Source organism: Lycorma delicatula, chromosome 8 (assembly GCF_047948215.1).
Source record: "Lycorma delicatula isolate Av1 chromosome 8, ASM4794821v1, whole genome shotgun sequence".
NCBI classification, from domain to species: Eukaryota; Metazoa; Arthropoda; class Insecta; order Hemiptera; family Fulgoridae; genus Lycorma; species Lycorma delicatula.
The window spans coordinates 135,357,179-135,382,213 of record NC_134462.1 but is presented as its reverse complement, the minus strand read 5'-3'; the positions used below and the strand labels follow the sequence as shown (position 1 = coordinate 135,382,213).

At 29.6% G+C, this 25,035-nt stretch overlaps 1 protein-coding gene across 1 annotated transcript in view; it reads right to left on the bottom strand.

Annotated features, from left to right (window-relative positions):
* Positions 1-2,182: 2,182 nt before the first annotated feature.
* Positions 2,183-25,035, bottom strand: part of GABA-B-R2 (gamma-aminobutyric acid type B receptor subunit 2) — a 664,115-nt gene continuing 641,262 nt past the window's right edge. Inside the window, exons 13-17 of the mRNA XM_075374208.1 lie at positions 21,769-22,037; positions 18,503-18,619; positions 13,118-13,571; positions 8,637-8,646; positions 2,183-2,521 (exon numbers count right to left, since the gene is read on the bottom strand). Of these exons, the coding sequence (XP_075230323.1) occupies positions 2,259-2,521; positions 8,637-8,646; positions 13,118-13,571; positions 18,503-18,619; positions 21,769-22,037 (1,113 nt within the window). The 3' untranslated portion in view covers positions 2,183-2,258. The remainder of the gene's footprint in view (positions 2,522-8,636; positions 8,647-13,117; positions 13,572-18,502; positions 18,620-21,768; positions 22,038-25,035) is intronic.

The following is a 25,035-nucleotide window of genomic DNA, read 5'->3' as shown; positions in this document are numbered from 1 at the left end:
TAGCACTAAAACACAGAAAATAAAATTCCTTATCCTACTTTTGTCAGCCAAAGCAATGTTGGTAAACAAAATGACCTTTATCACATTGTTTCAGCTCTTAAAGAAAATTTGCATTGCAACTTAGTTGAGGATAACTTCTGTACTAATCTGAACATTACCCCGTGTTTAAACAAGGGCTTAACATATTTTAGATCAGGACAATATATTAAAATAACAGTCTTGTGTTAGATAGAAGGTATATTTTAGATATAAAAAAATAATTTTAATGTGTTTTTAAACATGTAGAGAGATTGACTACCATTCATTTTTGAATAAAGGTGTGTAGTTTGTTTAAATTTTCATGAAAAAATAAAACTCAGAAGTTTAATGTTGGAGAAAATACCAAAGGAAACATTTTTTCTGAATTGCACAAAAAAAAATTTCTAACAATTATTTAAAAAAATGTAAAATTATAAATCAGCAAAATTAATAAACTTTCAATTAGTGTTTCTAGAATTTTTTATATTATTCAGAAAATGGTGTTTTTATAGAATTATATGTTTCCTGACATCCAAGAATCTTAACGTGTCTGAAATGATTATAATGGGTCAATGTGTAAAAAATTAAAACAATCAATATAATTGATTTCTCGGGTTTCTGTTAATAATAAAAAAGTATATCACTTCTTACAATACCTATATAGTTATAATAATTACTTTTTGAAGTATAGAAAGAATAAATTCTACCTTTTTAATTAATTGATTTTTGTCAATGCAAGATGCTTACTTGGATCCTTATATTTCGTAGTTATATGAACTTACATAAACCAGTATTAAATAATGTTGATAAATAATTAAAAAATATTTTCAAATCATTTATTTATGTAGACCATATGTTTTTCATTATAGTATATATAAAATCTGAAGGAGGGTCCTCGCTACAAGTTGCCTTTACTTGCTTCATCTATCCACTCTTATAACTTGGCATGCAGAACACTTGCTACTAATTGCCACAAACGTAATGCGTACGTGGTGTTTAAAAATAATTTTTATAAATAAGTCCATCACTTCAAAGAAACTCATAACATTATAGCCTATAATAAATTAACAATTCATTTAATATACTCTGTATTACATCATTGTTACTGTTTATTAATAGCAAAACCTTAATTTAACATACTTGGAAAAAAAACATATACTTTCAATAAATAAATAAATTAGTATGAAGTAATTTATTCAAGATGCATCTTGAACAAAATATTAGGCAAAAATAATTTTATTTGCAATTACAAATTACCAAAACATATCTTGTTACTATAATACTGATTTCATAATTAGATATGGTGCAGTGATCGCAAATTAATTGATATGACTTTTGGAATACACTACTTTGGCTGCTGGTATAAGAACAAATTGCTGAGTGATGTTAAGAGCAGTGGAGGGAGATGCCATAGCGTACTTGTGGACTCAACTTCATATATTACATACACTATAAAAAATCTTCCATTAAAGTTATCTTAAAGAAATTTACTGTAGGACCACCAAGGGAGATTCTTCTACAAAGTAAAAAAAAAAATCATTAAAATTGATAATTTTGTAAAGATTAAGTTCAAACGTACATAAAAATGTAAGAATCAGATCAAGAATTTTTCTTATTTGAAATCCATTAAAAATGAGTTGATATTTTTATCTGATCTGTTAAGAGGTTTTTGATCAAGATCTATGTGAGTTCATTGGATATTGATACATAATGAGTTTCAATTTTATTACTTCCATCATTATAATCATATTTATTCATCTAAAAGTTAATTAGGGGGTGAACACAGTGGTGTAAAGAAGTTTTCTTTTTCTTAAATAATGAGCTGTGTACAGTCTGAGAATATTAACCCTCTTTAATACATCCATTTTTAAATAAATCTGTCTGAATAAAAATATAAAAAAAAATTAATATGTAAAAAAAATAATTTTTTTTTGTGATTCTTTACTATTTTGTTAAAGTACATGTTTTTAGTAATTTTTCAAGGTTGAATTAATAAAATTGTTATACAACTCTGAATTTTTGTTGAAAAATTAACTTTGAAGGTTATTTCCTTGAAATTAAACTAAATAATTTGTATTGCTTTTTTTTAAATGTTGCATCTTCACACATTAGTGCTCAAAAAATGCATACTGTTTATCGTTTTATCTTTCAGTTAATTAAATTTTTATTCACTTAACATTATTTACATTAAATGTCTAATACAGAAAAACAACAAATTTTGAATACTTAATGTTCTTTTTTCAGAGATACTCTACAATGTCACATTTAATGGCTATATTTGGACACGATGCTATTGCAGCACCACGTCGTTCTGTTAGCAGTTTTTGAAATATTGGCAGGATTGCAAGATCAAGCAGTTCTCCTTCAGACACTGCACCTCCTAGTACATTCGGAGTACTTTGAACATGAGCAGGTGTTGGCTTCTTCAGAGGCCTGTGGCAGCATTTATCTCTACTACGCTCTGAAACTGACCGCTGAATTACCGAAACTTCCTCATCAGAACCTGCTGATAAAAATAAATTAGTTAAAATATCAAATAATTGAAAAAAATTTAATGAATTAACAATTTTACATATAATTAAGAATATAAAGCACCTTTAAGAATAATTATATCAAGTTACAAACTTTTCTGAATTCGTTAAATTTTACATTTAAAGCTAACTTTTACAAGAAAATATGTTTTTACAAAAAAAAAGTACAAAATTAATTTTTTGATTATACTTTCACCCTCTCTCTTCTTTTGCTGTTTAGCCTCTGGAACCACCGTAAGGTATTTCTTCAGAAGATGAATGAGGATGATATATATGTATGTATGTAAATGGTGTGTAGTCTTGTACAGTCTCAGGTCGACCATTCCTGAGATGTGTGTTTAATTGAAACCCATCTACCAAAGAACACTATTATCCACAATCTAGATTATACTTTATCTTACTCAGTCTCATCCTAACCATTTCTGAGAAAGGTTTGGATGAGACCTAAAACACTAAAATAAACACTATATATAAAAAAATGATCAATTTATTATATACAGTGTATATTGTGAAGTTACTTTACTGCTTTTATTTCATACATCATCAACTATTTCATAAGTTCTTAGGTTTGGTTAGGAACATTATGTGATTTTAAAAAAAAAACAAAGCGCATGTTTTGGTAGAATCAACAAACAAACTATTGGCTTTTAGTCATTAGTTTTACACAGATATGTAAAACTAATGACTAAAATTACATGTGGAACAGATGTGTCTGTTCCACATGTAAAATAGCAATACCAAATTTATTTTTTGTCAGTTCTGCAGTTTGGAAAAATTTTAATACATTTTATAATTTTTCTTAAAAATGCTAAAATAAAACTAAGCTATCATTTTACATTAATATTTAGAAGATGCTAAAAAAGCTGCTTGCAGGTGCAGCCGCTAACTGATTACTATACTGTGCATATCTCTTATTTGTAGTATAGTGGAATTTTTTTTTTACATAACAAAGAAAATTTATTAATATTTAACATGGATAAGTCTAGTGACAAATTATATTCAGTGCGTATTCGATATTTGGTAACTATACTACTGAAATTTATCACCAGAACAATTCTCAATTAACAATTTGAAATGTCATATAAATAAGATGAAAAGGAAAACTTAAACAAACCTTAGAACATGTATCTGAGAGTAATAAAATTTTGTTAATTGAAAATATAAAAAAAGTGCAGTTTTGAAAATTTGTTCACAGCTCGATCTAGAATTACAGAAGCAAAGAAATACAAAACAATATTATAATTAAAATACAGGTAAGTTTAATTTTGAATTTTTTATATTAATCTAACTAAAACCTAATGTATTGTGTTTGCTATTAATTAATTTGCTGTTTTATCAATGTAAGTTACAATTATAAACTTTCTTTTTATTTACTAAATCAAACTATTTACAAGGATAACTTTACTTATATCAAATACAACTTTCACTGTGGCATCATTATTAGTTACATGTAAAAAAATACTTTTATGAAAAGAAACTACAGGAAAATCAGAATTTAAGAAAGATATTTCTTTGAAACATTTATTAATAACTAGATTTAGAGATTTTAGTTGTGATTTCCAGAAAAGAATTCTTAAAATTTATTGAAAAATATTTAGAGAAAAATTGATGGTAATATGAGTGTATTTAAAATATGATTTTACAAATTAATTTAAAAAAAAACTTAATTTATTAACAGCAAATATTAAAAATAGGCTTAAATTCTACAAATAACAATAAATTACCCATGGCAGTAACAAATTATGTAAATATGAACTTACTCACCTCTGACTGTTCTTTTCACTTATTGTAAAAAAAATCTATGTACACTAAGTAAATATTTGTTCTTTATCAACATGTAATGTACATAATAATAATAAAGTAACAGAAACTGATAACAATAACAATTTAAAAAAAAAATTATATTGACTTATTATATAATACAAAAGAATTAACATTTTTACACTTGAGATTATATATGTGAATAGCCAAAATATTTTCAGCCAGACAATAAAATCAAGAGATTATGAGTTTTGCATCTAGAAGAATAATTTTTTGTTCTTAAAACGATGGCAAAATACCTAAATATGATGGATGCCGATTACTGCAGTATCATGTAGTTATAGTCATCCTCCACAAAAGTAGAAGTGGAAGTTCCCAATCATTTTTCTAGGAGTGGTATGTGAGGAACCATCTACAGTTTCTTCCCCTCTTATAACTCATATATTAATGATAAACTTAATATTTTAAATATTAATAAATACAACAACCACTTGTGCAGCTGGGGAGAGTATGGAGAGTGTGGTCTGCACTGAGTATCAGTAACAAAGAGGAGTGTCACCACTAACAGGCATGAAATTTTTTCTGTGTTATCTTTTTTAAAATCTTACATGCAATACTTAGAAGTTAAAATTTGACACAGTAACTGAAAACAATAGCTCGTATATTATGAACCAACACAATGATGATAAATAGTTTATCTTTTGGGTGAAGTAGGCAGTGACTTTTCAGTTGCCACCTCTTCAGTTAACCGACATGGGTTTCGGGTGTAGCATTATGAGGGGGTGACAAATCTTAAGTTCTGCAATGAATACCAAATAGCTTTGCTACTCTAAACCATGAATGAAATCCAACCCACATGAATTCCTAAGTGACTATGCAGTACTAAGTATACCTTCACTAGGTGCACTAAAACTAGCTGAGCAATTTGTTATTGAACGTCTTGCATTTACATGGCCCAAACCATGAGCTTACAAAACATTCTAACAATGTGGTTTTCACCATTTCATTTTGAAAGGTCCATATTACCGATTTGCTTTACAGAATGTTATTTTATATAATGTCTAATGTAAATTAGCCAAACTATGTTTAATTTGACAATAAATAAAACAATTTGGGAACAGTTAGTGCAGATTTTAAAAGAAAATCTAGTAAGCCAATTCTTTCTTTGGAACTCTGTCTTTATTTCATGAAAGTGATTATAAAATGATGGAGATATTTGGGACCGCACAAAATATGTTTTTTGGTTCTGACATGGTTGTAGGTACAGAACCCTCTTATTAATATCAGCGAATGTTATCATGAAAGAACTGTTTCATTTTAGTACTATTCAGCATGTAAACTTTACACTGAATCTCTTGAGAGAAATTATATTATGAGTAAAATTTGTTATATAAAGACTATTTTTGCAATTTATGTAATATTCATCATCTTTAATATTTTATTCATCATCTGAAATATATAATTTGTGATTTATTATGAACAAGCCAATGAAAGAAGTCAATGTTCTCTTAAGAAAAAATTAGTTCTTCATAAAAAAGATTAATTATGGATTCAAAGATAATAGAATCCTAGAAACTAGCTGTAGAGATGAACAAAATAGATTATCCTCAGAAAAAATGGTTTATTGCAATTTACAAATATAGAAATCCTCACTTTATTTCCCAAATGATTTCAGATATCCACTTCTAATATGCATTTTTGAAATGTATGTTATAAATATATATACAAAATAATTTAAATACTATAAAAAATCTTTACAACTATTAAAACAACCCTATTTCTAAATGTTTCAAATATCTGTAGGAGTAGTATTACCTCATTGAAAATTCTTTGTTGACAAAACCTGATTAATTAAGAAAATAAATAAATATAACAAAATTAAACGTAGATTTATTTCAAACTGTTATAGAACAATTCCTTAAAGATATTTAAATCCTCATACTTTAAATACCAATTAATATTACTAATATTTATAATTAGAAGCTCTTTAAACAGTTTTTATTTACAAATACTGTAAGTATGTACATATAACAAAATTCTGAAATTTTGAAGTAACAATATTAAAAATATATTCCTAGTGTCATTGTAACTCATGTGTTAATTTAAAAAAAAGATTTATTAATTTTTGGATAATTATGTTTATAATACAAAAAATTAAAATTAATTAGCATAATATTATTGTTTAACATTTAATCAGCACAAATATTATCACTATTAGCAGAACTAAGGTGCAAAATTAAACAAATACTGAAAATAAAGAGTTGATTTCTAAGCAAAATTTGTTTAAATCAAATTAACAAAATACATAAAATTTTATGTGTAACCACATTTTAATTACAGATTTGTGCAAGCAATAAAAAGCACTGATGTGAGACTTTTCTGTTCTTGAAAATTGATAAAAATTTTATACTCTACTTTTATAGTATATAAAAATTTTTTTTTAATTTGTTAATCAATAAATTTCTATTAAATTAATATTGTTGCATGGCTAAAACAGATTTGGTATTAATAAGTTAGTATAGTAACACAATTATTTAGAGGGTTTTATGGCTCCAGTTCTCCTACTGAAAATGTTATACAATTTACATCTAAATCTAATATTATTAAATAATTTAATTATAATCTACAAAAAAATTTGAATTTAATAATCATATTTTTGTCTTCATAAAACTGTTTCTTTTTTGAGTATAATTCTCTTGCAGAAAAGTATTAATGAAAAAATTAAATCTTCAAAGGAAACAGTTTAATAAAACAGTTTTTATTTAATAATATTTACATTAAGATATTTTGAAAACATTAAAGATTTTTAATGACAGCTTCAAATTATATGGAAATTGTTTTTTCATATCATTACAGAGCCACTGCTATGACCATTGATGGAAAAATCTGAAATAATAGGCCTAGAAAGTACAATATCCGTATTATTTGAAAGTAGTCATAAATCATTTTTAATATTTTAAAAGTAATATCATTTGTTATCATGTAGTTCAATGGTAATATTTTACTGTGAGTAGTCTTCGTTCGACAAGAGTTTAATTTGCTTGCTCAGGAAAAAAATTACGAGGCCAAAATGAAAGCAAGTAAAATTTTAAATAATAATATGGGAAAAATTGTCCATTTTTTTCCACTTCCTTTCAAAAAGAGATTATAAATAAAGAAACCGATGTAATTCATATTATTGGCAATAATATTATCAGATATATATAAATATCACATACATCAATACTTTGTATTATAAAAAATTAGGTTCAATTTTATACTGTTTATTATCATAACTATTACCACAAAATAATTTGTATTTAGCATTATTTCAAGGAAGCAGGCTTTTAAGGTTTGGTTAGGTTTGCAATATTAGCTGTGTAATATTCCTTTAAATATTATACATAAAATATACAACAAAATATTAAAGCCATGCATTTGGCAAAACTACAGCAATTTAAAAATAACATATCTCTGTACTTGATATAAGGGTAAAAACTCATTTCAACATAATGTAAACGCTATATAAATTTAACACTATAATGCTTTATTCTAATATTAAATCAAGGATTTTGCTACTGGAGTAGGAAAATACCAGGTACTGGGTTTACAGATACTGTCAACATAAGGTAAATTATTTATGAAATAAATTTTATATAAATTTGTAGTTTCAATTGATTAAAAACTTGCAATGGACTCTAACTAAATTCAGCGTTCTCAGAGAATAATCAATCTTAATGTATAGTGTATCCTATCCTACCTTACTGTATATAAAATATTTGATAAATATGCTATAAATACTTGTCAAATTCAGACGACTATAAATCAAAGATTATCTTAAATTGATTGGTAGTGGAGTTACCTTTGAGTTTTATAAATTTTTCTTCATTAGCATTTATAATGAGAGCTAATGAAAACTTTAAAATCAGTTTAGAATTTAAATTTTAAAAAATTTTCAATTTTTTAAGATTTTCTAAATCAATTATTATGAGATTATATGATATTCTCATATTTATTACAAAACTTTAATCTACTTAGATATTTTTGTGGGTTTGAATTTTTTGAAACAGTTTTCTTACATAAGAACATATGTCTGGATTGGGAATTTAGATGTGGATTGTATTCCAAAATTAGACTGACAGAAGAAGCTTTGACCATTGTATAACTGAAAGTAGAAAACTACAGAAGTAATCTTGAAAAAAAAAATGTTTTCTAACTGTTATTATTTTCTTTTATTAATGATTGTGATCCTCTTGGATAAATATTTCATAGGTATAATATTCCTTTAATTGGATCTCCAATTAAGACTTCCCAAGAGGTGTCATCAAAAAATATAAAAATAATGACATATGACATTCTTCAAATGAGACCATGAATGCCAAAAATTTAAATAACGATATTTGACAAGATAATTTAAAATAAAAGATGAATAGATTAATGCTAGATGTAGCAAGAATTAATGAAGCATAATGGAAGGGTTAACAAAATTTTTGATCAAGAAATTTTAAAACACTTTACTGAAAACAAAAAAAAAACAGTAGGTTAAGAATACAACACAAAGAGGATGTTTACAAACATTACAGAGAAAGAATTATTTTGGTCAGACAGACTCAAAGTCTATACCATAGATTGTTTTGCCAACAGAAAATAAAGAGATTGAAGGATATGTGATGGAATAAATGATCCATTTACATTGGGAACTGATGTAAAAAACTGTTGCAGAGCCAATTGTGCTGGCAAACCATTCTTTATGTAGCTAACTTTTGAATGTATTTTAAAGACAGTCTGCCAGAGTTTTGTTTAGATCAGTTACACAAATACAAATGGATACTCTATGATCAAATACGAGTATAAAAAAAGATGATTACTATTTGATATTAATAGGAAACTAGAGAAGGCTGAGGAGGAAAAACTATTGAGGAATTTGAGTAAGGTAAAAGAAATGAAAGTAGAATTAAGGTTTCAGAATTATGCACTAATGAAAAGAAAAATCACAAAATATGGTGAATGTATGGTAGAATTCAGAAGGTATGAAAAGATTCCAGACACACCATACACTGTTTAAGTAGAGATTTTGAAACCAAATTATGAGGTGTAAAACAGATCCAGTGGCACAGATTGACAAAGTTCATAATTTTGTATTGAGTAATTGTATTGAGTATTTTGTATTTTGTAATGAATCTCAATTTTAATTTAAAGAAACTAGAAAAAAAGAGCTGACACAGATAGTCTAAAATAAAATTTATGTGTATTCAAAATAAGAATAATTTATAGATAGTCCTAAACATTTTTACCTAAATTATGTTAAGTAAATAAATAGATAAATAAAAAAAAGAAGTCATTATAAGCAGTCTGGCAAGGAGAGCTTTCATGAAGAAATTAAATCTGTTGGTATTAAATGTAGATCTATGCTTATAAAGAAATGTATAAAAGTAACTTGTATTGTACTATGTATTGTAGTGCTTCATAGTAGAATAACTTGGAAAGGAAAAGAATTCTTGGAATATGTTTCTAAATATCTTTACAGATATACTCTAAAAAATGTCATTATTAATAATCTAATGCTTTCTAAATAATTTTATTTTTTCAGAATATTTTTCTTTTTCACTAAAGCAGTTTTTTTACAGTAAAATACAGTTTCAATTAAGGTTCAAATTATAAATTAAACGATGAAAGATTTAATGTGTAGTATACATTTATTAGTAGATTTTCTGCATTACTTCCAACCAAGGATTCTATAATTTTGCAAGTGATTGAAATAATATGCGGTACTATTAATTAGAATTAATTTAGAAAAGCAGCTTCAAAATGCCTAATTTAACTATGTTATACCTTATCAAGAAAATACCAATGTAATCAATATGAAATAATGTAGATTTTTATTTTAATCTGGTTGTATAACAAAAAAACAAAAAAGATATATTTGCAATCTGTAAATCTAATAAAAAAACTATGAGCTATTGCGATGTAATTAAACTCAATACAATTTAAAAATGAAGAAATTGCTAAAGTAAAACAAATCTACTGAAAACTACAAAAAAAAAGAAATAACAAATAAAACAAACTATGTAAACAAAATGTAAATTGTGAATGCAGTTGAACACTGTATCCCTCACCCTGAAAAAAACTAGGGGAATCTTCCCACAGCTCTCTAGCTGTGTGACCACAGGTGTTGTCAACTATCGATGTATCCTTAATTGAATCAACTTCATCAACTTCATCTACTTCATCAATAACTTCGTTTGTTTCAACTGAATCCTTAGATGATGTATGACGGAGTAATTTGGCTGGTTCTCGGTCTGTAATGATTCAGGTATATTTTATCCTTTTAAAACCTACCTATCATACATCAAACTAAATAATTTTATCACAGTTTTTTTTTTTTATTTAACTGGATACCTACTTTATTATAAAATACTAAAAGTATGCCTGAAAATTACTAAACTGCCACTAAGTTAGAAAAAAAGAACACTGTTAAAAAAAGTATGTGCATTTTTCACAAACCTAATTAAAGTGCATAAAATATATAAAATTATTTTATTTTTGATCTGAGAAACATTTAATTAATATACTGATCTAAAAAGATATTTACAAAGGTGAAAATGAATACAACTGCATACACTGGCTAAATATTTTTACAATCTGAAGCTTTTCAGTAGTTCTAACTTTTTTACTTTTCATATGAATGTTTTATATGTGTGTATGTACAATAATTATAAAAAATAAAAAAAAAATAATAGTGATAGAGCTAAGAAACTTATTATATTAATATTTTTCTACTAAATCAGCTAAAACTTCCAAACCTCATATTTACAAATAAATTTTTAATCTGAAAAATTTAACGTGTAAGTTATAAATGATTGTTGAACATAAAATAATGTCTTTTATCTGTATGGATTACCAATAGAGGTAGATTATCAGTATTGATATAAAATATCAAAATAATAAAACATTTATCATATTTTTATCGTTTCCTTTAGCAAACATTAAGATTCAGAACAGTAAGAACAGGCAGGAATCATATAATGAAAGGAAACCATGAGAATTTATTAATGTTACCTTAAATAACATGGCGTGATGGAATTTTTTGGTTTTAAACAATTTAGACCAACGTTTATAATACTGTTTTTGGTTAGATAATGATACCATGTTGGTGAATTCATTGTACATTGGAGTGCAAAGAAATATGAAGCTAATAGAAATTGATAGATATGTAAATAACTAGTTCTACTGAAGATTAGTCATTAGTTGATTAGTCATCCTGTCTATATATCACTTAGATAGAATCTGCTATTAATGTAACAGTTTCATATAAAAATTTGGTTGTAACTCATAAAATTTTACTAAAATTTAATGGAAATTTTTTTAAAGTTAAGAAATTTTTCAGACATTATAAAACCATATATTATGATCACATTTTAAAAAGGTGAAAATCCGAACCAGTTTATAGAATATGAATAACGCAAAAGTTTAATTGCAATCAATTTATATAGAGGTTTCAACATCAATATCTCATATTTTTTTTGTTGAGGTTATGAAAATGATAGTACAGGTTCACATAAGTAGGTCTATTACTGACATGTAACATTGTTCAGAACCTCAGTGAGAGTCATTGATTCTACGTATAGTGAATTTTTTGTGATTTTTTTTGTCCCTTGGGCTCCTTAGACTACTTTTTACCGGAAACCCTACAACAGTATATCTGGATCTATCCCAGCATTGTCTTTTATACTTCCTAAAAACATTCTTAAAAGAAAAGTATTATTTTTCACTAACGCAGCAAATTTTTGTCTCATTATTTTGAAACCTATATGGATTGAAGTTAATTGTGGTGGTTTTTAATTTTTTCTTTATCAATGATCTCCACACACAGTTGTAAAACTGAAATGTTGAATGGCAATACCAGTTAAAACCTAAATGAAGAAAAGAGTGAAGTATTCTATAGTGTAATCATCTGATCACCAGTAAAAAAAAATACGATAGGAAAAGAGTGTGGTAATTTGTATAACTGACACTTATAAAAAAAGATCATTTCATAAATAATTTTTATTGATAATATCCATACTAAAAGAAAAGCAATCCAGAAAAAGACAATAAATTTGGTTCAACTCTTTTTACAATATAGCAAAAGTATAAATTAGATATTACTGATAAAATGTAGAACTCTCAGTTTCAAAAGTGAACAAATTTTAATATAAAACATTAATGGCATAAAACTGTTACTGATTTTCTTCACGTATTTAGAATTAAATCTTATTAATTAAATTCATCTATAACTTTGTGTCCAGCACTTTACTTAAATTAAATTTAAGAAGAAATGTATATTGTTAGTGACCATGAAAAAGAGTGACTAATTTGAGTGTATAACTAAAACTAAGTATAAAGTCTATAGTGCTGTTATATCTGCTATTATGAACATTTTGGATAATGTGTGCATTCTAAGAATTAGTAATAAAAAGGAAACATGATTAAACTTAAAATAATCTATGTTACATATAAGGTAGAACTACTGTGTTCTAAGAAAATAATTAAAAAAACATAAAATAAACCAGTTGGATCTATGTAATATCAGTTAGAAATATAAAATATTTTTGAACAATCCATAATTTGAAAAAAATATAGAATATTATACTTGTGATTATAAAATAAGGAAAGCATAAGAAATATTTTTAAATTTCCAAAATAAAATTATATTTATTATTTTCAAAATATATTAAAGTAACAAATATATAAATATATATTTATACCAATATATACCTATATACACCTAATACAAACTGTTTCCTTAATAAGCTATAGCCAGTTTTTATCTTAAAATGTTATGGTACTTGTATAAAATAATTACCATCAGGTGGGGAAGCACTATTGAGCAAACAACGGGGGCGGCAATGTCTCTGAGTCAGCCAAAGCTCATCCTGATGTACATAAGTTGGGTGTGGTCGACGACCAGGGACACTGGTCCGACGAGGGGCAGGAGGGGTTGCAGGCACAACCGGGCGGGAGGCACTGGACCGCCGGCGTAAGGCGGTTGTAGATATATTTTGTGGGGGTTGCTGCAGTTGTATTCTTGGCTGCTCCTCCCATGACACGGCTTTACTTGCTGTGGTGGTAGGAGGAGATGCTCTAACCCCTCCGCCTGCACTTCCCCTTCTTGCAACACATATTCCACCATTATTTATTCCACTTTCAGAAATAACTGCTAAACCAGACCCAACAGTAGGTGGCAGCACTTCATCTGATGCTGCTGATGTAAGTTTTTGCCCTGAGAAAGTAGTTTTCTTCCTGCAAGAATATGAATATTATTATTCATAATATAAACAAAGAATTTAAGATTAAGTACCAGAAGCCAAATGTGATATAAAAGTAGAAAGAGAGTTGTTTTTAAAATTATTATTTGTTTTAGAAATGGAAAATCACTATCAACAATAAAATATTATCCTATACCATGGATTGCCTTAAGTTTTCGACTAAAACAAATATTATGCTATGTAAGTTTTTGCCCTGAGAAAGTAGTTTTCTTCCTGCAAGAATATGAATATTATTATTCATAATATAAACAAAGAATTTAAGATTAAGTACCAGAAGCCAAATGTGATATAAAAGTAGAAAGAGAGTTGTTTTTAAAATTATTATTTGTTTTAGAAATGGAAAATCACTGTCAACAATAAAATATTATCCTATACCATGGATTGCCTTAAGTTTTCGACTAAAACAAATATTATGCTATTTTAAAATTTTAGTATCCGTCTCATCTTTTAGACTAATAAATCTAGAAATACCTATGGTCAATATTTACGTTATCAGATTTCCGATATTTATTCATAATTCATCTGATGTGTATTACCAGTTGTACCATTGATGCTGTACTTTGATCTAATCGAAAAATGTACAGAGCAAGGGCTTGTCAGTCACAGCTTCGGTCACTGAAGACCTCCCTCAGTAACTGGTTTAATTAAGAATGGCAAAATGGATCTGAACAATAATATCTGCAGGGAATTAAAATAATGTCAGAAATGTAAACTGATATTCAATAATGATTAAAAATGCAAAGAAAGATAGAAAAATGGTTAGAAGGTATGTTAATTATTATTTATATATATATATATATATATATATATATATATATAAATAATAATTTTAGTTAGAACAGGATCACTGGTGCTGGAACATGCTAGAAAGCTATTCAGGTACTACTTTTTGGAAGAAATAAACAGCTGTCCTTTAACATAAAATTTCTTTTAGTTTAAAGTCTGTTTTAATTTAAAGTTATGCAAGGTAGAAATTAAGCTCTGGGTATCGATGGAACGCTGTGGAGTTCCTTGTCTGTTCTGTCAGAATTTGTGTTAATACTTTGACTAGAATTTTTAATAGGATGCTCTTTGCTGGCTATTTCCTGTTTGCTGCAAAAAAGGTGATCTAAAATTATTGTTTAAAGGTGGTGGAGGAGCTACTGTGAGCTTCTCTTAGAAACCTTTAAAGCTCCTACCAGTTAGTGGAAAGGTTTTTGAGAAGGTATTATATCTTTGTATTACTGATAGTTTGAATTCTAGAAAGTTGCTGATGAATGGTCAATACGGTTTGCTTCTTCAGTGACTTTGCTTCTTCTAGTGAGTCTGAATTTGTCTGAGGTATCTTTTTGGTGATATCAGGGGTTTTTCAGATTTTTAATAATCTGTGGTGGCCCTCTGCCCTGTTTCACTCGCAGAAGGGTGATCATATGCAGAATGAGCTGAATGCATTATATAGTTATTTCAGCCATTGAGACGTTGTTCTTTGAGAGGCGTCTCAGAAATAGGAAAAACACCATCTAAAGGTTGTTCACAGAGTAGTATTTTAGGACCCCTGTTCTGGGTTGTTGAATTCGATTCTTTGATGTGACTGAGGTTACCCAGTGGATGCTGCATCATCACATATGCAGGTGATTGGTTTTTGTTGGTTAAAGGAGATTCAAGGAATGAGATCGAATTCAGGACAACCCAAGCTTGCAAGATACTACAGTTGTGGAGTTTGCAACATAAGATGGTGTTTAGCCCGGAGAAAACAATGATGATGTTGCTTAAGGCCAGACTAGCTGTCATATAATGATCTCGTATATCAATGGCACTTCATCAAATTAAGTATGTCCTGCTGCAGAATCATCTAGGTATTATCCTTGATGAGAATCTTCGATTCAAAGAGAACTTTCAATATGCTGCAAAGAAGGCTTGTTCTTTCTTCGGTGTTCGAAAGCAGTTCACCCTGATTGGGGGTTTAATTTCAGAACCATGTATGTTCTATATAAGGGTGTATGTGAAGCTATAATGCTGTATGCTGCACCTGTCTGGGTTCATTGAATGTGGTACAAATGTTATAGAAATATTCTGTTGAGAGCCCAGCATCTCCTACAGGACTTGAGAAAGGTGGTCCTTGTTATTTCTGGTATTAAGCCCGTTGATATCCTAGTGACTAAGTGCCAATTACATTATGATGCTAAGAAGGTAAGACAACTTACCTCTGGGTGCATAAAAGTAATAAACCACCAAGATTTTCATTTACATCAGGTCAGGTCGACTGAATCATCAGATAGCCGTTACACGCATGGTATAGTTAGGTGGATTTCCTCAATCAGCATATTACACAGTTTCGTTCTGGACATGGTGCTTTTCGAAATAGGTTGGCCAGATTTGGTTTGATTAATTCAGAAGGTGTCTGGAGTTTAAGGCCATTGATGATGTGCGCCACATCTTATATGTCTGCTCCAGGTATGAAGCTGAACGTACCAAAGTAGCTTGCGAGGATCAATCCTGGTTTTGATTTGCAAGTTAATTGGAAAACTGAAAGGGAATGGAACATAACTGCTGGCGCTCTTAGATTCTTAGTCCTGCAGAGGATTGCTGAGGAGGTCTGATACCGTCATAGACGTATAGATAGAATAGCAACCCGGTGATTAGGGGCCTGTCTGGGTGCTTACTTTACCAAGATAGGCATTTTGACATCGAGCCCTGGTTAACTGAGATATTTGCTGTTAGGATGAGATGGATGTGGGAGAACTCTGAGATGGAGCTGCAGTGTGGGAGGGTGTAGGCATTGACCTTGTTCCTGAAAAGCGGACCAGAGCAGACAGAGGTAGGATATTTTTTCATTAGGAAGGCTTATGAAATTTGTGAATTTGTTTCTTGATTTTTAAATAAATCACAAGAATTAGTAGATTGAATTGTAGGACATGATTGTCATTGCTGTGATCAACGCTTGTTTTATTGGTATTTTTGGATAATATTTTTGGTGTTTAAAGACTCAATCAAGTAATGATCTGAGTGCATAGTCTAATTGAAGTTAGATATAGGAAGAGTTTTTGTGTGATATCTGCAGTGTTAGAGGAAGGCGTGGGGATCTCACTTCTGCGAATCAGTTAATTTGGTAACTGAGGGTTGTAAGTTATGTACCATAACTTACAACCCTCAATAGGTAGGTAGTTGTGGTTCGAAGAGGACATAAAAAGGCAATAGTTGGTTATGTAAATACACTGATGAAATGTCTGCTGAGGCATTTGCATCAGTGGCATCCTGACAGACTGAACTGATGACTGTGTTACGTTATCATGTTTAGAAGGTCTAAAAGATAACCCCCTGGTATTGTTTAGGGCTTTACCAGAGGGCTTGTGAGCAGAATTGTCACAAGGTGGGTGGGTGTTTTCCCTCTTGGGTTCAGGATGTAGGCAAACAGTGACAGATCAAGTCGCTAAAAATCTAATTCACAAAAAAAAGTTAAGTATTTGTTGTAAAAAAAATAAATTCTGCTTCTTATCAATGTAAACATTGAAATAAATGTGCATTTTTATAACATTGTCATGTAGCCAGCCTCCTGTGATTGTGAACCAATACCTGCACTCTATATATAATACAAAATCAAATGTTCTGGTATTGGAAAATTACAAGTGCATCTCTGAGTCAGAAGTAGTAAATGTGTATTAAAATAACTGAAATGGTAAACCATTACTTTAACAGAGTAAAAATTTTTAATAGTTTGAAAATATTGTATACATATTGCTTTTAAAATTCCAAAGTATTTTTTCCATTTTTAACATCAAATCATTAAACTTTGCTTGTATATTATTATAGAATAATATCAAATAGGCAGCTGTTAAAATGATACATATCCATTTTTCTTTCTTATTATGAGAAATTTCCTTTTTTTATATCTACAAAAATAATGATCTTACTCTGTTCTACTTCATTTCATATTGAGTCTATTAATTACAAGAGCTTTGCTTTGTTAAATTGTTTTTGGTTATGATGATTAATTTAAAACATACCCTATTTATTTTCGTGGTGGGAAATATGATAAGGTTTACAATGAAAAAGTAGTCTTCTTTTTTAGTTTAACTTTGAACTAGTTAAACTTTAGTTTAACTTATGTACTATTTATCATACAGAACTCTGCTTGCTGTTATTTCTATTTAAAAAAAAAAAAAACTTAAAGAAAAAAGAAATTAATAAAAATAAAATCCTATTGATTTTATGACATTTTCTTCATTACTGAAATTATAATATGAAAAACAAAAGATGCTCATTTCCAGCTAATATTATTTCTGTCTCAGAGTTCTGAGACAGAACTCTGACTCAGAGTAATAAAGTAAATAGCAAATTTAAGTCCTTAAATTTACATCCAAATGAGCCAAAAATTATAATAGTATGCCCTCTTCTAATTTAAACCTTTATAATTAGAAGGTTGAATGAAAAGCATTCCTCAGTGTGCAGCTGAAGTATAAAATTTAGTATGTGGTAAAAAGTAAAAAAAATTATTACTGATTTTATTAGCATAAGACTTCTTTCAAGCAATTTAAAGCTAAATGTAAACATAGCAAATCTAAAATGTTTCATTTAAAGCAAGGAATATTTTAATACCATCTTATAAATTGCAAATAGTTTTTGTAAATTAAAATTGTAATTTAATTATTCATTTTCTAAATTAAAAATAATTAGCACCTTATGGAATAAGCAGTAATTTAAAATCTAATTACAGTGTCATATTAATAATCGTAACAATTAATGTGAATAATAAATAATTGCTGGTAATGTGAATGCATAACTACTTAACAAATTGTTTAGTTTCTCAAGTGCTATTCAAATTTTAGTACATAATTTAAAAAAAAAAAAAATATGCCTATAGAATTTTATATTTTGTTAAAAAGTATTATCTGATAAATTTTCTATTTTATAAGGCAATTTTCTTACTTTTGTGATGGCGTTTCAACACTAATGTACTCTCCTTCATGAGAGTTTGAATTAACTGAACACAATGAAGTGACATCTGTTGTCTCAGTTGCTGATGGAGCTGAAATAATTAAATATCTTACTTCAATAAACATTTATATGCTCAAACAATTAATTTACAAATCACTATATAAAATAATTTAATTGATCAAATTGTTTAGAAATATTTTTTATGATAAATACATAGTTAACTTACAGAGTTTTTACGAAAACAACACATTTATATGTGTGTTATTTATATTATTTAATTTTAGTAAATCATGTTTTATATTTAATTCCATCTTTTTATAATTTATACTGGTTATAAAAAACTAAAATTATGACAGTAGAATGTCAAACTGCAATTTTTTAATTTACATGACAATATAATGCTAATTTCACTGATATATGGTTGGTATAGAAATAGTGAAACTTAACTATCCAAATAATTTAGTCAGCCAAATTGAATTCATAATTCAATTACCTAATAAAAATTCAAAGCTGCTTTATTTCATGAAACCCAAATATATTAAGAATATACATTTTTCATATTTACAACTTTCTGAAATACAAGTTTTTATTTCTAAAAAAATTAAGCAACATGCAAATTCTCTTTTTTCAATAAAATACCTAATTAGTGCTTGAGAAAATTATTGTTTCATATACAGATATATTATATCTATATACATATATTATATGTATTACTGGTGCTTTCTGAGCTCATTCTACTAGTGAAAATAATTAAAAAATGTTTACATAAAAATGGGTCCAGAAATGTTCTGTTAGCAAGTTATGACTAGCAAAAGATTTCCCCCTGATTCCTAGGCAAAAAGTGAAATAAAATCATACTGAAATTCTAGGAACCCAAATTAAGGGGTAAACTATCTAGTTTACCCCTTAATTTTATGATTTTGATCTCACAAATTGAATAAAGTAGGTTTCAGAACCATATCTCCAGTAGTTTTCATAATAACCCAAGTAAAAAGAAAAACCTTTTGTCTAAAAACATGTTTTTTTAATTTGTAATACAAAGACTTTGTTAAATGTCTAATAAATGCGTAAAATTTATTATCAAAACTTGTAGAGAATTTAATTCTAAGAAAATGAAGTAAAATAAAATTAATTTGATGTAAATTTTATATACTATAAAAAAATAATAATAATATACTAACGTATAGCAGAATATACTGTAGTATTATCCAACTTGTTTACCCTAACCAGATCAAAATTAGTTTTACTTGCTTCATACTAGCTGAACTATTCCAATTTATGAACTGTAATTATCTAGATGACAATCTACACCGATAACTATTGCAGATAATATCCAAAAGAGTGTTTTCTATTCTAACACCATAGTAAGATGATTCTTAGGCTTAAAAACTCAGCAATATTTGAATTTTTATTTAAAATTAACTATATTTGTTTAGAGTGTTTGAATGGGATTCATTAACACTTATGCTCTCATTGTCAGTTCAATACTTGAATATCATTTTCAAAGAAAGAAGAGCATCTTATATTTGGAAAAAAATGTGATAAAATAAATTCAATTTGAACTAATTTAAGATTTAACTTTTTTTACATGTGAGGGTAAGTATGTGCCTAGCCTAAAATGTTTTCAGCATGATGTTAAAATCAAAGTATTAAAAATGCCATTGAATGGAAGGATAACAAAATTTATGTTTTACCAATACTGTCACTAAAATTCTAATTTATTTCTATGTTTTCATTAATATAATCCTTAATCTGTTTTTATTCTTTTATGATCATTTACTTGCTTCTTCCGACATGCCTACAACATGCACTCTGCAACTAGGCCCTGCAGGCAAGTTGCCTTGGGGGCGGCATCTCAGAATGGGATTATTAGAACTCTAAAATTGATTACCTTTTCATACCAAGAACTAAAATACGCTTTACTGGTTGTTATTGCCCAGTGAGGGCAATTTGTATCATTTATTTTTGATTATTGGTCATTTTTTAAGCTACTGCTTCTTCTACTTAATTTCAGAGATAATAATTAGTATTTTTAATTTTATACAGTTAGTAAAAAAAAAGTTTTGAAACAAAAAAAAAAAACAAAAAAAAACATTATTACTTCTTAAAAAAAAAGGTGATAATTAACAATATTAGAATAAGAATTCTCTTACAAGAAAAACTACACATAATTCACCAGAGTACTCTGTAATGGGCTCTAAATATAACTATAAAAATATATTTAAAATTAATAAAAATTCAATATTAAATAATAATAGAAAACATGAATTTATAAGATGAATCAGTATTAATAATAAAATAGTATTAGCAATTCTTTTTTTTTTAATTAAAATAAATATTCGATGAATAATGAATATGAAAATTAAATGAAATCAGAAAAGAATGATGAAGGATGGTTAGAAGAAACAGTTTTCCAGTTGTATCATGGTTAATTTGAGTAATTACATTTGGGTTACAGTTCATTATTTTATAAAGATAAACAATCACAAAAATAAATAAAAAATATATTATTAATATGTATTTTGCATATATAGATTAAAGAAATAAATATATATGACAAGTGTATATAATAACATAACAAGTTTACACCTGGCCACCATGAGATATGTACTAACGAATCGGGATTTTCTGCTAGTGATCAGTACATTCCAGACTACTGGTGTTTTATGTGCTAAGCTACGGGGGACGGATACACAAAGACAAACAGACAGACACACATACAAATGCCCTTTAGTAGGGTAGGATGTGTAGTGTAATGCTTGTGTTATTAGAATTGCTGCAACTTTTTTAAATCTCACTTTTTGAAATATTATTGATGATTATTAATATTGAAATAATATTAATCAGGTCATCTGCTAATATGGTCATCTGCTAATATTATATTACTTCCAATAAATTGGTTAACTTTCAAGGCAGTTAAGATATCCATGTTTTGAATATATGTCTGTAGGTTTCTAACTACTGTTATGGTATTTTCTGAGAAATTAAATCTTTATGAAAATGAAAATTTTGAAGAAAGTTGTAAATCCTATTTCAAAATGCTAGCCTGTTCTGGCTAAGATAAGGAAGCGTATTGGCTTCTTACTTATTGGTCTTATATTTGAATTTTAACCAGGATCTGGCACTTTTATACTATTTCAACCCTTGATTCACCATAAAAAATAGGTTTTGTAATAAAATTATTTATTATATTTTTATAATAAATAATAAAATAAAATAAAAACATTTAAAAAAAAAGATATGTTGTACACTACAACATACGTTCCTTACGGAGTTGAACAACATCTTGGTGTACAGGTGGAGGTGGTGGTTCTAACTTCTCTTCTGAGCCTAGCCTTCTTATTAAGGCTTGCAACTCTGCTTCTCGCTCAAGAAGAGTTTTTCTACATCGTTGATTTTGATTTTTTGCTTCTCGTAACTGCTCTTCTAATTCAGATGAGTCTCTTCTTGTTTTTGACATCGGCCTTAAGGTTGCTCTTATTCGTTTATCAATAGCACCTTGAGGGTTTCGTCGTAGTTCTACGATCTGTAAAAGTATTAATTATTCATATAAAAAATATGAAATATTTTATTAAGTTACAAAATTTAATAACTTGACCTTATAAATATATTAGCTGCATTCACAGTAGCTGCAGCAAACACTGACAGATTGATCAAAGAAGATGCCGCTGAGTGTTCAATTCCCCAAAGTTCCGGTCGAGGGAGGATTGCAGCATGGTGGAAAAGGGAGCTATTCGACATGAAGAGGATGGTTTGTTATTTGCAGAGAGCTTCTCAATATGAGGATGATCCAGAATGACAGGCAGTCCTTATTGCTGAATATAGGACCCTGAGATATCATTACTTTCATAAAGTCTAGACTGTGAAAAAAGACTGTTCCTCTGCTCATGAACAAAGGAACTTTGTTCATGAGCAGAGGAACAGGGATCCCTGAGGCATAGTATGTAGAGTCTTGGGACACAAACGATGAAAGCATGTTCTTCTGTCTGCTCTTTTGACCAGGTTTGGTGTAATTTTGGTTACTTCTGAAATTTTACACAAACTACTGGACGATTTACTGCCTGATGATACTGAAGCTGGAGAGACCGCATATCATCTGTGAGTGCAGTGAGAGGTCACTCAGTTCCTCAGGGGTGCAGTGTCCCTGGAAATTGGCTGACGTGCGTCAAGCTATCTGTAGTTTAGGCAGGAGTAAAGCCCCAGGCTTTGATGGAATAACAGCAGAACTTCTTGTTCACTCGGATGGGGTGAGTGTGAGACTTGTCACATGTGTATTTAATAAATTGTTGTTTGGAGGATACTTCCCTGTGTGTTGGAAGAAGGGGATTGTAAATTGTTGTTTAAAGGAGCGGACAAGGATCCTGCTGTTAGTTCGTCATATAGGCCTCTGATGTTACTTCCGGTTATTGGCAATGTCTTTGAAAAGGTTCTGTATCTGTGTATAAATAAGAGGTTAATCTCGTAAAAATTGTTGATGAAGAATCAGTATGGGTTTCATCCCGGAAAGGGTACTGAGGACGCCATACTCGGTGTGATGAGTGTGGTAACTACCAGTGAGGTGGAATATGTATAAGGGGATTTTCCTGAAAATTTTTGGAGCATTTAATAATCTATGGTGGCCTTCTGCTATTTACCAACTCCAAAAAAGAGAATATACAGACGGCAGCTATGTGGTTGGCAAGACGCTGTCTAAGGGATGTTCCCAGGGCAGCGTGTTGGGTCCATTATTGTGAGTGGTAGAGTTTGATTCTCTCCTGCGGCTGAGGTTGCCCAGAAGGTGTTGCATCGTAGCTTATGCGGACAATAGGCTCCTGCTGGTCGAAGGAAGGTCGCGAAGGGAGGCTGAACTCTGAGCCACTCGGGCTTGCAGGATGCTTGAGATGCGAGGTCATCAACACAAGATGATATTTAGCTTGGAAAAGAGTACAGTGATGTTCCTGAAAGGCCGTTTAGCAGTGAGTTGGCATGTCTGTGTTTCGATGGTGTATAAAGTATGTTCAGGTTCAAAAGTACCTCAGGTGTTTTTTGATGAGAAACTGCAATTTAAGAAGCACCTTCAATACGTCGCGGAGAGGGCCTGCAATGCCTTGTTCGGTAGTCGACTGTGGTCAATCCTGATTGGGGGTCTTAATTTAAGACTATGAGCATACGCAGCGGCTGTTTGGACGGATAGGCTCAAATATAAAAGTTATCAACATATTATTAAGGACTCAATGCCTAATATTGTTAATGGTAACGGGTGGTTACCGTATGTACTATTTCACGGGAGGCAAAGTTGGTGATTGCAGGCATGAAACCAATAGACTTGATTGCGTCTGAGAAGCAGCAGTGGTATGTTGCTAGAAGTCCGGTGAGTTGCCTTCGGATAAAGTTCAAGAAGTCGAACAATATGGCAATGCTTTGTGGAAGGCCAGATGGTATGAGACAGATGGTGGGTATTATACGCATGATCTCTCTCCAAATGTTGTTGATTTGCCTTTTGGGTGCACCCTAATAAATATGTGATGCAATTTTTTTCCGGCCATGGTGCTTTTACCTCCTCTATGAATCATGAGACCTTGCCGTTGGTGAGGGGCTTGAGTGCTCAGGGATACAGAGTAGCTGGACCGAAGGTGCAACCATATCGGAGAGGTATCTGTTGAGAGCCAGACTAAGGAATGATTCCTGAAAGAGGGCAGCAGCTCTTTCAGTAGTTGTTAGGGGCGTGAGTCACAATGACTTAAACGGCCGTATCAACATCACTCAGTCCTCTGAGTACTGCGCAGCTGAAAGCAATGGAAAACTACAGCTGCTTTTTTTCCAAGAAAATGTGGCTCTCTGCATTTTCACATAGCAACAATGGAGGCGCCTTCCTTGGTAAAATATTCCGGAGGTAAAATAGTCCCCCGTTCGGATCTCCGAGTGGGGACTACTAAGGAAGGGGTCACCAGAAAATTAAAAAATAACATTCTACGAGTCGGAGCGTGGAATGTTAGAAGCTTAAAAAAGGTTGGTAGGCTAGAAAATTTAAAAAGGGAAATGGATAGGGTGAATGTGGATATAGTAGGAATTAGTGAGGTTCGGTGGGAAGAGGAAGGCGACTTTTGGTCAGGTGATTTTAGAGTAATTAACTCAGCGTCAAATAATGGGCAGGCAGGAGTAGGTTTCGTGATGAACAAGAAGATAGGGAGGAGAGTGGAGTATTTCAAAACGCATAGCGATAGAATCATTGTAATAAGGATAAAATCAAAACCTAAACCGACAACGATTGTTAACGTTTATATGCCTACAAGCGCCATGATGATGATGAGGTAGAGTGTGTATACGAAGAGATTGATGAAGCAATTAAACACGTAAAAGGAGATGAAAATTTAATAATAGTTGAAGATTGGAATGCAAGCATTGGAAAAGGCAAGGAAGGAAATATAGTGGGTGAATACGGGCTGGGCAAAAGGAATGAAAGAGGGGACCGACTTATAGAGTTTTGCACGAAGTATAATTTAGTAACTGCCAACACCCAATTTAAAAATCATAATAGAAGAATA